Below are 13,915 nucleotides of genomic sequence, written 5' to 3'. Positions count from 1 at the left end.
GAAATGTGGGAACTGTAGGTAATTTCACGGCGTTTTCTCATTATTAGTTCGAAGGGTTACGCGGCAAATCGAGCCTCCCTTATGCCATGTCAGTACAATGTAATGTAATGGGTGCAAAGTTTTTTATATACGTAATATATTACACGTGGTGACGTGACTGACTTTTACCAACTCCCACCGGAGACTTATAGAGCTTCTGTTTGTAGGTAACGTCGAGTAAGGCGCGCTTGAAGTGGTAGTCATAGCAAAGTAAGCAATCGTTAAACTCAATTCAAATTTTAAATTGATTTTAAAACTACTTGTCTCTGGGAGCTTAGGCATAGCTTGCCATAGAGGGACCCTGTATGTTTTGCTAGGGGACTCTCGGGACAGTGGGAACTTTTGGGCTCCCTCTTATGTTTAAAATAGGTATGGGGTAAGAGAGCTTCGTATTATTAACACAGCTTGTATAGCAGAAGCTACGCCCTAGTTTGATGTTACGATAACACATTTTACAAATACTATAAACAAATGGACACCTTCTTCTGAAACATTTTAGTTTAGATGGGCTTGAAGTCAGAATTTAAAACCCAGTTAAACCTTATAACTTAAATCTCTGCACAGTAATCGCAGCATACAAAACAAACTCGAGAAACTTTGACGAGATTTGTTCCACTAGAAAACTCGGCGGAGTTTCGGGACAAGTCCCTCTTCACTGGTACTTCGAACTTAAATCTTTCCACAATAACTTTAGTGAACAAAGATACATGCCTTTAGGAATTTACAACTTGCTCTTATTAGTAAGCTGTATAAACCATTTGTTGGGTTATATCAATATTTTAATAGAATTAAGTAAGTTTTCTTTAATATCTATTTATTATTCGTACGCTTAATGAACAGAGAAACATATTCTGCCACAAGAAAAGCAACAACGCCATACACGACGGAAATCAAAAACAATAAAAAATGTTTCATAGACACCTTCGGATTCGCAATAACTCGGCACCTGTAAATTTGTCTTTATTCAACGTAATTATTATTTTAACTAAGCTTATCTTTACATGCAACTTATTAATAAAGCAAGATTTGATTGTTATTAAATTGTGGGTCTTACGCATCGATTCATATTAAAATATTGGGCGTCAGTATTAAATACGGTTCGGACATGGAAACGCACATTAGTCGTGATGCCATTTCATGTACAAAACTACGTCAATAAGGAGTCTTTGTTAGTATTATGATATTTCAGTAAATCCAAATAATAAACAATATTCCATTCATTTTATACTTGCACGCCAAAGTTGCACTGCACTCTTGCACTTGATTGTGAGAGATATGCCAGAAAGATTTTAGTTAGAAATGGCATACCTTACCGTTGATATATCTATTAATTTATATATGCGCTACAGACTGGCTGACTTATGGTTTATGTGTATTGGATGGTTAATGAATCAATAGAAAAATTTGAACACATAATATATTTAAAAACAAATAAGTACATTACATATTTCATGCCCCATCTGCTGCGTAATAAAAAGGCTGAATAGTTGCAAACTTACAAATATTTGCAGAATACAGAGGCCAATCGTTATACTTAACAAGTTCCCAAGCACACATAATTACGTAATAACAGTATTTCTGTAAATGCCATATCGTGATATTTAGAACCTGTAATTAATTCAATTAAATCACGATTATACTGGATTTGTAAACCAATTTTTTTATGAAACAGCTCGTAGTCTTTTGTTTTTTTTTTTTTTTTTTAATAATTTGGCTACACATATTTATTTAGCCAGCTACTTGCTAACAACAGAAGCCAGTAGCAATATTAAAAACCAAACCGCTAAGATCAGTTAAATTTTATAACAGTTATTATACCCACTGCTTTTATGTCTCGGAGCATTATTTAACAAAAATATATAAATATTACTAAATAACACCGTAATATATACTCCAAAAAATCACTTTTCATGTAACATAACACGTGTTTCAGTTTTTATGAAATACTTTTAACAAGACTCCTTACTTTTTAAGTCTTCTGTAAGTAGAATTACGAGTCCGTGTCACGCGTTCGTGTGCACACCGTTTCTTGTGTACACGTACATAAATGACACGTCGCTTGACAATTTATAAGAAGAATGGAAAATGAATCTTGTAACTTATATATACCATTATGCAGACGAACAATATGTTTGCAGGCGGTTCTATTTCGTCTACGGAGGGGAATCCGTCTTATCGCAATAACGGGCTTTTTATCGAGGGATAACAATGAAAGCCGCATAGGTAAAAGAGCATCATTGACTCAGATCAGTTGATGAACAAAAGTAGGACTTATAAAACGCTTTTTTACTTATATATAATATTGAGGCCTCGTTAAATAAACCAAATGAGTGATCTTGATGGTTACTAAAAGACATAGAATTTTTTTTTTCCAATTACTGATCTTAGTATCGAAACTTTGTTATACCAAATAATTACGATATGATCCAGATAAAATATGCTTGCAGTGTCTTATCGACACGACACCCGACAGATACAAGATATTATCAACTTCCAACACTTAGCGAACCGAAGTCAAATAACCAAATAAAAACCACGATTATTTTGTTTATGTTGTTTCGAAGATTGATATTCTGATAAAATTCCCTCGTGGAGACGATAATTATTCGCGTTTTGGCAAAACCTCGCGGAAGTTAAGGAAATAATAGATTTCTGAATCTAATCTACAGCTTATAAATACGCGGATATAGCAATGTAGGCACTTAAATTGTTAATATACTCACAGAATATTAAAAAATAGTACCGTCTTTTGAAATAATAATTGTTTTCGGGTTTGCCAAATGGATACACCGAAATAAATGTTTGCGTAGTAGGTGGTTCACCATCTCATTGTTGTTACTATTTGTTACCTACAATTGAGTCATTGAGTAATTACTACATTGCTATTTAAAATATAATGCTATTATTATATCAAATTAGCCATTCTGTCATCAGGTTGGCTGATCAACATTGTAGTAGATACCTATATAATTTTGTTATCATTGCATACATAACGCACTACCAATTCCAAGTCAAAGATATATTGTTTCTAGGGTATCTTTTAAAAAACTATTTAAAAAAAAAAAACACTTTTTTATTAAAGACGATGGGGCAGACCATACTAGCCCACCGCATCGCCGAATGTTGAAATAAGTGTTCAAAAATAGTGTTCGTTAGAAATAGTACCACGTGGGGGCGCGGCGAGGCGCAGTCCTGATTCTCTACGGGCAAATGCACTTCAAGGTGACTATAGAATATAGAATTTATTTGTAACAAAACATCAAACATTTGCCGTTTTTAATTTCGATGCTCGATGTTAACTGATTTTAAACTCTATCAAGCGTTGGTGTAACATTTTATCGACGTAAGGCTCGAGCGCGGGGGACGCGCAGTGAGGTGCGCGAGCCGGGAATAAAGAATCACTACCTTCTTCTTGTTCGAGTCTACTCGGTGATGTTGCACGTGCTTTGCATTAGCTGTTTTTTAATCTATTGTGCTCGACGCACAATAAATTAAAAAACAGCATTCACAGGAATGTTACATTACGTGGAAATGCTTTTAAAAACTTATATTTTGCCTGTTTTTGTACTAACATTCATAAGAACGTTCGATTATATTGTAATGTCTAGCAAAAGCTTTAATCTGTACTCACCTTAACACTTTTTTAGTGTTTACTCATTAAACATTGGTAGAAACATATGAAATGGTTTGATAAAATTATTTACATACAAAATATAATTCAAACTTACATTTTCAATTTTCTATTTCAAAAGCAGATGTAAAATAGTTTTTTAATGTTGTATTTTAAGTTTCATATTATATTACTGTTACTGTTTAAAAGAGTGCAAATCCTGATATTATAATTAATGCGAAAGTATCTCTGTCTGTATGTTGCGCTTGAATGCTATGTATGTAAACCAATAAACGAATTTTGATGATAATGTTCGGTGAGTTCGAAGTAAACTTGAACACATAATATATTCACCTACACAAGCTCCTTTTTTTTCAGGAACAAAGATCTTATGGTCTTTGAATATAATAATATTCGTAAAATTTTATTTCAACGTAGGCGAAGCCGCAGGCAAAGTTTTGTATTATATAATGATGTATAAAACCTATTTGTAGAAATATCAAATAACGAACGTCGACGTAAGTAGGTAAAAATCGCCTAGCTGCATCTTGTAGCAAATATTTCGGTTCGTTAGCGCCTGTAGAATATCTAGTTTATATATTTTCTTATAACAAGAAGATATATATGAAAAACTAAGAAAATTAACTCATATGATAAATTATATCAAATAAGGCCAATACGTCGTATATCATCGAATCTATTTTTTTTTGAATTTTGAATATTACGCCGATATGAATCATGATTTTATACACAGTATCGTATTTAATAAAAAATGGCACCGACTATTGCAAGATTAAGAGGCAATCTCCGAATACTTATTTGCGAACAATGCCCGGGTTATTTTATTTGAAATTTTCAAAGTGACAACGTATTACAAAGATGTAACTGCTACTGCGAATGTAAAACATTAAATTTTACATTAAATACTTAATAATTAATGTATAAAATATATTTATTTCTAGTTGGAGCAAGACGGGTACGTCGTGTTGCAAGATTTCCTGAGACCTGCAGAATGCGATGAATTAATCGCAGCCGGCTTAGAACTAACGAAGAACGCAGCCGACAGTGATAAGAGAGCCATATTTTCCACCACGGAATCCGGTAAACAGGTAAAATCCAAGTTTCTATTAATTTTCTCATTTTATTGAATAAAATTAACATCTCAAATTTAATGCTCTTTTATGGATAAGAGTAAATAGCTGACCGAATGTTATCCGATGACGGAGTATAAAATAAAGACTCGTGTATAAAATAAAGCAAAACGTCTATACCAAGAATTTCTAAAGCAGTTGTAATACTTAGAATACTATCGTGATCGTCTCGTTAATAGTATAGTCTTGTATACTAACGCAGTGCTATTTATGTATCCATTTAAATTGAGATCAAACATTTATGTTTATCGTCTAATACATGTATATTGTGTCAGAAATTGAATTAAATTTAAATCATATTGATAAACGATCACACATTTCCACTTTACTTAGACATTTTCCATAAGAGCGTAATTAAAATGAAATTGATGCTCGATGAAAACCACTTAATATCGTAATTACAGAAAATATTTTCTTTTGGTTAATTATTAGTTAGCTGGTCTAATAGCTTCGGTAATTTGTTGCAGTTAGAGAACAAATACATAATACAAAGAACATAAATTGTACGTATTTTTGTTATCCATGAGCTTGAAGGTATTTATTTTACTGGTGGTTTCTGAGATATGAACACAAACATGATCTGTCTGTTATTTGCAAACGAAATAATACAAATGCACAGAATCAATTAAAATTAATTGGTAAGCAAATCGAACTATAAATAGTTTATATGATGTGATGTGATGATGATTTGTTGAAAATATTTAATATACGTTAAAATGGCTTGCAAGGTTCAATAACCTATCCCGCGGTTCAATAACATAACCAGTAACCACGTCAATACGCACGAGATTTTGTTTGTGTGTATTTTATGATTTTTGGTTTTATTTTACCCAAATTAGAGCTGAAATTAACGCAGGTAATAGAAATATGTAAATACACATGTATCATCATTTTAACGCTGTATTAACGGGTAGCGGTATTTAAAGTTTACTTTGTAATTTTTCATTATATTGATAGATCTTTAATAAGTAGCTACGTACCAATGGCCCGACTACTTTACGGGCTAAGTGCGGAAAAAAGAGCTCATAACCATAAGTAGCAACGTTCGAATAATTTGTAAATTTTCCTAACTCTGATATTACGTGTGTGGATTTTCGAAGGTGGAACATGAAAATCCTTATTTTTTATGTTAGATTATTTTACTTTTGTATCCAATTAGTAGCTTTTAGCCATTGCGAACTAGATGTTATGCAGTGTCTAACAGAAATCTCTGTCATAAATATTTCAATAATCATATTTTACGTTTTCAGTTTTCTCGACGGTTCTATAAGTACTTATGCACTTGTATTCATTCATGTGTATCGCACTAAAATGGGATTGATTTCTTTTTTTTTTTTTATTATTTGCTATTCTTACTAGAACATTTTGTAGCTATTTTGTTTTTTCTCCGTTGAAATTCTAAACATGCGACAATATGTCAAATATTCAGACATGCTATGAGATCAATATTGCGTGATAGATTTCACACATGATTTTACGGGGTGTTATTAGATTCACAACATACTGGTCTACGGCATTAAGCTGGCCGCGGATCAAGAACTAAGCTGAGTCAGTTTGTAACACATAGCACATATTTTGGTTTATATAATATAGTTTGCTGCACACGAGTAGGAAACAATAGCGCAGTTATGCGGTCTAAGCTCAACTAACTTAACTTAGTTCTTAGTCTGTTACTGTTGGTTTTATAATAAAAAACATAATTATTAGCCCAAACAATGAAACGTAACCCTCAACAATATTTTAAATATATAACTGTCTATAACAAAGTATTCAATTGTTCCAGCAACATAAAGACGAGTACTTTCTGGGCAGCAACGATAAGATAAGACATTTCTTCGAAGAAGCAGCAATTGGTCCCGATGGCAAACTACAAGTAGACGCGAGTGTGTCATTAAACAAGGTAAACAAGAATTAGATGACACTTTCGAACATAGAATAAGTGTAAAAATTGCATTTATATGGTATATGATGTATTGCAAACACGGATGGACGACTATTGGGTAAGAGGTGAGAAAATTCTAGAAAAAAATATTTTGCTTGTATGTATTTTTAATATCAACTGAATAACATATAATAAGAAGATAATTTATCAGTAGGTAAAAATTATAATTAATATTAAAATAACAACGTAGCAAAGTTATAGTCCTCGAAAACATAATGTAAATAGATCAAATAGAAGAGCAATAAAAGGAAAATTACATTTTAACATACTGAATTTCTGATACGTTCTCGACATGTAGTAAGAAAGTAGCTAGTAGTTAATGTCTCGTTATAAAATCACTAGCTTTTTCCCGCGGCTTCGTCTGCGTGAAGGAGTTTTCCGGAATATTTTTTTTTCCAACTTACTTGATATGTATATTTATATTATGACAAATTACACAAAATCATTATAAATAGTAGCTTATGTGTTATTCTGATGTATAAACAATATTACTATAAAGTTTCATCCAAATCCGTTCAGTAGTTTTTTCGTGAAAGAAGATCAAACATATGTACATCCATACATCCATCTTCACAAACTTTCGCATTTATAATATTAGTAGGATTGAAAAACATCGTTAGTTGAAATGTACAGTTTATGACAAGATATTATATTTTTAATAAATGCCAATATCATTGATGTGTTTGTGAGCGACTATAATTATTCCCGACAAGCTAGATGTACTTCTTCATATTTTTCTCACGTTTGACCCTCGTTAAAAAAAACTAAATAACCACTTATTTAACATTATATCCGGCCATGAGCGGTTATTGCTAACCATCACGTAAATCAAAGAAAATTCTCACTATACAATAAATAATTGTCATTATGAATTGAAACAATTTATTAAATCTACGTATACGTAGATTACAGCAATATAACCAATGAGAGCATTTCAATCGCAATTAACAGCTTACACCTTCGATTTACCGATAATACCCTCTTTGCTAACAACCCCACTAATCTCCGTTAAGCGGCAACTTTGTAAGAAGTTTCTACTATCTACCTTTTATTATGAATCTGTAAGAGAGACGAGACTCTCCCGCCCTCACGCCCACCACTACAACTCCTGTAAGCCAGAATCAGCAGTGGCACGCATTTTATGACACCGAGCAGTGAAGCTCGGTGAGACTCATGGAAAACTAATATATCATTACCCCGCAACGAAATTAATCAAATAGAAAGATAGGGAGGAGTTGGAAATATTAATTGTCCACTTCCCTCCATAGCAATTCGGGTGACAAGATCATGATCTAAAGAGGCGTTTTAACCTCAAGGATAGGAACGTTTACAACTAGATAAGCTAGTTATAAAGCACCACGGATAAAATTGAAAGAAAGGGTCCTATCACATGAGCTGTAAGATTTGATTATAATAGGCATGGCAAAAACGCCGGAAAGCACGGAAATTCGTTCTAATCTCTACAACGTCCATATAGTATACAACTCCAGATGTTATTTGCATACCTACTGTTTAACATGATGTTGCGCTCTTCATGCCAGTGACTACACTCCCAAAGTACGTAATGAGCAGATTGTTCAGCTTCGTAACCAGGCGTAGAGCATGGGCACGCAGTAGAATCTACCAGCCTAAATGAGAATAGTTTACCCTTAAAATTACCATGGCCGGTAAGGAATTGCGATACACAGTGATCTATTTCTAGCCAAGTTTTAATTAGTAATCTGTAAGATAGTTACAAATTCTTAATATTTGACATCTTTGATGCCAAAATAATATCTTTATTTCTCTAGAATGAGCTATCCATTGATGTCCCGTGGCCGTAGCCTAGATGCGTTCCTAGAAACATGAACACTAACGTAATGTATGGGAATGACATATCCTACCGTATATATTTATTGATAGGATATCATTCCTATGCATATTTTTCTAGCATCAGGTTTCGTTTGCTAGGCCTAAATATCAAAATTTATGTAATTTTATAAATAGAATATTCGTGGATTGTATTTCATTTCGTTATTACCAGGTCACTAGCAGGGCTTGTCCTTATCACAATCTTGTACAATAACTATCCGAACTGCAGGTCATTAGTTACACCCTTGTTAACCACTTTGGGGGAAAAGTGAGTTTACATGTGCTGGGCAATGACAAAAAACAGATTTATAATTAAATTATTCTAATTTACCATAAACTAAATGCTAGAACATGGCTTAGAGAAAAGTAAAAAAATGGTGTACGCAAATTTTACATCCAATTGGTATTTAATTGATTATTTACCTTTCCAGTCTACATTAAAATGGATATCGGTTCGAAATGTTACTTTCGGAAAATAATTATGAATATAAACTATATAAACTTTTTTGTTTTTATAATACTAGGTCAAAAATATACGTATGTCAATTTTGGCCATGGCATACATTCGTATCCCAAATTTCATCCAAATCCATTCAGCTGTTTCGGCGTAAACTTCTAACATTTATTATATTGTAAAGATAAAATGTGCATTCAAATGCATAACCAATCCTAAAAAATGTAATTAACAAACTGATATCTCCAATTCGATGTTAAGAAAGAATTTTAATATTTCACCTGGAGCAATACTCAGTAGTATTTGCAGACGTCGAAGTCAAATATATGTTGCATTGTTACAGGTGGGGCACGCGTTGCATCTCCTGCATCCAATCTTCAGATGTTATACGTACAGCGATCGGGTGAAGACGGTGTGTCAAGAGCTCGGCTTCAAAGAGCCTTCAGTCGTCCAAAGCATGTACATTTACAAAAATCCCGGGATAGGGGGCGAAGGTATACATTTTATTCTTTAAACTAGAATTTGATCGCGGCTGCGGCCGCATAAAAAATTCTGGGGTAAAATCTCGCTTTATATTTCCCCGGATAAAATGAAGTCTCTATTTTAAGTGAGACCCCCAGAAATACATGGTTGAAAATTACATTCTGTATTTACATGCAGTAATTTTTGCATGATATGTGTTCATACGAACAAAAAATTCAAAATCTGGTGGTTTGGCATCTATTGCTCTAATAAAGATCCCCGATATTAATGTTTCTTCAATATTATATGTAGACATCGGCATGCTACAATTTTATTATATATAAAAAAGAGGTAGGACCAGCCATTTGCCTATCAAGGACCGTATTCAAACAGCTTCTTTAATGGTTTGCCTATTTTGTAGACTAAATAAGTAGCTTTGCGTTTCTGACTATTAGAATCGCACACTGAAGCACACTGTGTGTGATAATGTCGGATTTTATTAGTAAAACAAATTTTATAATCGGAGTACAAAATATGTTAGACATATTCCCTAAATCTAAATTGAAAAACTACACTTTTTGATTATAATAAATAATATAGATAAGATAGACGAGATAGTGATGGTAACAAATACTTACATATTTATATCTATTCCCTGTCTTTATTTTAAATTTCATGTAGTGAGTAGGTAAGAATACCGGAAATTCAAGTACTCGACCTACTTACCTACTCGTAATTACTTTCTTTAATGATCGGAATGGATCAATGATCCTCCATGCGCGAGGCTTTGGCGGACGCTACGCAAATCTTACCATTAGGCGAAAAATACTTATATATATACTTCGATGGTCCCTGCGAAAAGTATCGAATCTGCAAAATGGAATTTTGCAGATTCAATACTTTGAGTAGGGACCGTCGATATTTATACAGTCCTTATTAAAATGAACTGCATTTATTCAAGACAATAAGCATCGAAGTACTTATCACCACGGTAATATCACACTAAACAAGCGATGTATATTCGACGGTCTCTACGTAAAGTATTGCATCTACAAAAATGCAATTTTGCAGATTCGATACTTTACGTAGGGACCGTCGACTTTACTCATCACAGGGGCCTTATTCTCTATCCCGCACGTTATTTTGACAGTGTGTAACAAGCACGTAACACAACGCATCATGTTTAGGACTATAGAAATTTGGCTTACAGAATACCATTCCACGCACATTTCTCAAAGATAACATGACACGGCCGCGTTACGCGTTTACACTATCATACAGAATAAGGGCCCTGGATTGAACGTTCCTACTGTTGTAAAATAAGAGTCAAATATATTATGGGGTCAAATTCGCCGCAAATATTGTAATATATTGTAATGTAATACGTATAATATATTTTTATTTCATACTAACGACTTCGCCAGGAACCTTCCTAAAAGTCTTTTTTTTGTAAAAAAAAGTGCCCAATCAAATAAAATATAATAATTATATCGGTTCAGTATTACCTTAGATACATCCTAAAAACTTACATTTTATTTTTCGATTCCTCACATCATTCAAAAACAAAATCCCTTATGCTCAATATACATAGATAATGTAAACTTCATATACACTATCTCTAAAGACATCTCAATACGTCGTTCTGCACGCTCTTGTGTATATTTACTCAGAAAATGATTGTGTTACAAACCTTTTAAAGTTTATCTAGCACTAAACTTCATTATTAACTGGAATGTGAATTGAAATCTTGATCCTCCCTCACGACTGATTAAATTTCTTTTGCCCTGAGAGATTTCCTCTAACAAAGTTGCCCCATGTCGCGTACCTGATTTAAAAGAACATTTTATTATTGTTTTATATAGCTTCTATACAAGCGAGCCTTGTGAATCTTGCGTTGCTGTATTTCGTTATTATTGACTAAAAAAGAGTAAAGTTAATTAACAAAATCGTATGTTTTGTACTAGACTTATAACTCTTTTTTGTTTAGCTAAAACATATTTGGGATAATTTTAACTAAACATAATATCGAGCTGGGACTATCAAATTGCTAACCTTATTGTTGCCATCACGTTTACCCATTAGTAGTAGGTATTCGCCTCTTCTTATATATTTTTCTATCATCTTCACTACTTGTGGCGCTGCACTCGCCACCCTGATACAAATTCTAAGTCTCACAATGTCGAGTAACTGCATTAACGTAATTAACATTAACTTTTGGCAGATAAACCCAGTGCTTTGTACCCAGACGGACTCGCACACGGAAATACAATACCAAACGCTTAGTATAGTCACGTACTGAGTTCAATTATTTAATCTGGAATAGCAAATATCGAATAAAAAACATCCCAGTAACCGTCTATGTTCCAAGATATAAAAATAAGTCTATAGATTTTGCGAGCTTTGAAAATACCTAGTGAAAAATATTTTTATTCTTTGGCACTGTACAAAACACAAAGGGAGAGCTATCTATATTTTTTAATCTATTTTTGGGAATTCTATTGTTTGCTGAAGACGTTGCATAGGTAGGTAGAAATAAGACAGTATTTGTCTTTTATCTTATATCCATATACGGAAACATCAAAAATAAGAAGCATAATATGGTACATAGCTCGACTCAAGTGTCAAGTGTCAAGATGGCATGCTTCTTGTTAACGTCCATAAATAATAAATTGAGTTAGAATAAGGACGAACGACTGACGCGGCGTTCGCCAAGGGGTCGCCACAAGACAGCACTAAGAATATGTTATAATTGTGGCTTGTACCTATATGTATTTTATTTATATCATATTTTAAGGATATATAAGCATGAATTTTCAGCACAGCATGCCCATACTGGGCCGAATATTCTATTTTAAATGTTTCCTACCAGCTTTAGCTGTACTTTGTTGGATATCCGTTATGCACTATAAATTTAATGAAGTAAAAGAATCAATGATAATATAATTTTAAAATATAATTACTCTTAAATTATTTAATAGTAATTATATTTTAAGTATTTTAAATAAATATTTAGTTATTAAATATTTATTTAAAACTAGCTTCCGCTCACAGCTTCGCCCGCGTGGATTTCGGACTTCAAAAATGGAGCCGGTCGCGAACGTTCGAGAATGTTCGTTTTACGAAGCTACTCGCTAGGTGATTCGCTAGCCTCTAGGTGCCAAGCAAGCCGCCTGCCTGTGCGTTCGCGACCTTATATATATACAAAAATAATCCTTATAGCATGATTCAGTATTTACGCATGATGGCTTATTATTAGCGTATTTCATGGATAACTTTGGTGTTTCTATACCGATTTCTATGATTCTTTTTTATGGAATATTTAATAATGTGAACTTTTTTAATAAGGGATGACTGAGAGTGTTATAAACGTAAGAGTAGACAAATATAATGAGAAAGCTTCGAACTGCTAAGCTATCGGGAGTTACACGTATTATTGTGAGTCAACCATAAAAGATAGACATATGCTGTCGTGGGATATTTTTTACATAATTTTAAGGAGAACATTTCCGTCATACATGATTTCAGTGTAGCTTTAACCATTAAGGTTGCACACGCGACGGAAGCTTAAAAAATGGAGTAACTTCTCCCGTTTTCCCAACATTTCCCTTCACTGCTCTGCTCCTATTAATTGTAGCGTGATGAAAAGTATACTATAACCAGCACAGGAGTATGACAAATAATTGTACCAAGTTTCGTTAAAATCCGTCGAGTAGTTTTTGTTTCTATAACGGTTATACAGACAGACAGACAGACAGACAGACAGACAAAAATTTTACTAATTGCATTTTTGGCATCAGTATTGATCCCTAATCACCCCCTGATAGTTATTTTGGAAATATATTTCATGTACAGAATTGAACTCTCTACAGATTTATTATAAGTATAGATAGATAGATAGATATAGATATAGATATAGATGTTTTACCATCACTACAGGATCATAAAAGATTAATAATTTAGCTTAATAAAGATAATGACTATCCGAGCGCCAGTCGCTCCATGAGCTTAAGCCGATAATAACGTTCATTACCCATTAACAGCTAATAAGTTTGCGTTTCAAAGAAATTTAACTAAAACCTACGCCCGGGACTTCAATTTCTAACATAATATTACACGGAAAATTAACATGTATATACTGCTTCTGTGGGATAGTAGTTAATATTACGGAACGACTGCAGTGCTGACATCTCGGGTTTAATCTCCCGGTCGGCCAAAGTGAAATGGGGTTTTTCTACTCAGTATCAGCCCAAATATTGATAGGCACGAGCCTATAGTAACGACCCTGTCACATCATGGACGGAATACATACGACGGACAGTGGGTGCACTAGTTGCGCCTCTGCCTACCCCTTCGGTGATTAAAGAAGCGTTATTCCGTGTGTATGTACTCTTATATTTTAAATTTAT

The 13,915-nt window shown here is 33.5% G+C and overlaps 1 protein-coding gene across 1 annotated transcript in view; it reads left to right on the top strand.

The window, feature by feature from the left end:
* The window catches only part of LOC115445025 (phytanoyl-CoA dioxygenase domain-containing protein 1 homolog), a 28,903-nt gene that overhangs the window by 8,908 nt on the left and 6,080 nt on the right, over positions 1 to 13,915 (top strand). The window contains exons 2-4 of the mRNA XM_030171078.2: positions 4,612 to 4,758; positions 6,584 to 6,700; positions 9,391 to 9,541. Coding sequence (XP_030026938.2) covers positions 4,612 to 4,758; positions 6,584 to 6,700; positions 9,391 to 9,541 — 415 coding nt within the window. The remainder of the gene's footprint in view (positions 1 to 4,611; positions 4,759 to 6,583; positions 6,701 to 9,390; positions 9,542 to 13,915) is intronic.

The sequence above is a fragment of the Manduca sexta genome, chromosome 27 (genome assembly GCF_014839805.1).
Source record: "Manduca sexta isolate Smith_Timp_Sample1 chromosome 27, JHU_Msex_v1.0, whole genome shotgun sequence".
In the NCBI taxonomy this organism is placed as follows: Eukaryota; Metazoa; Arthropoda; class Insecta; order Lepidoptera; family Sphingidae; genus Manduca; species Manduca sexta.
The sequence above is the reverse complement of the archived record's forward strand: the minus strand, read 5'-3'. Positions and strand labels throughout refer to the sequence as shown.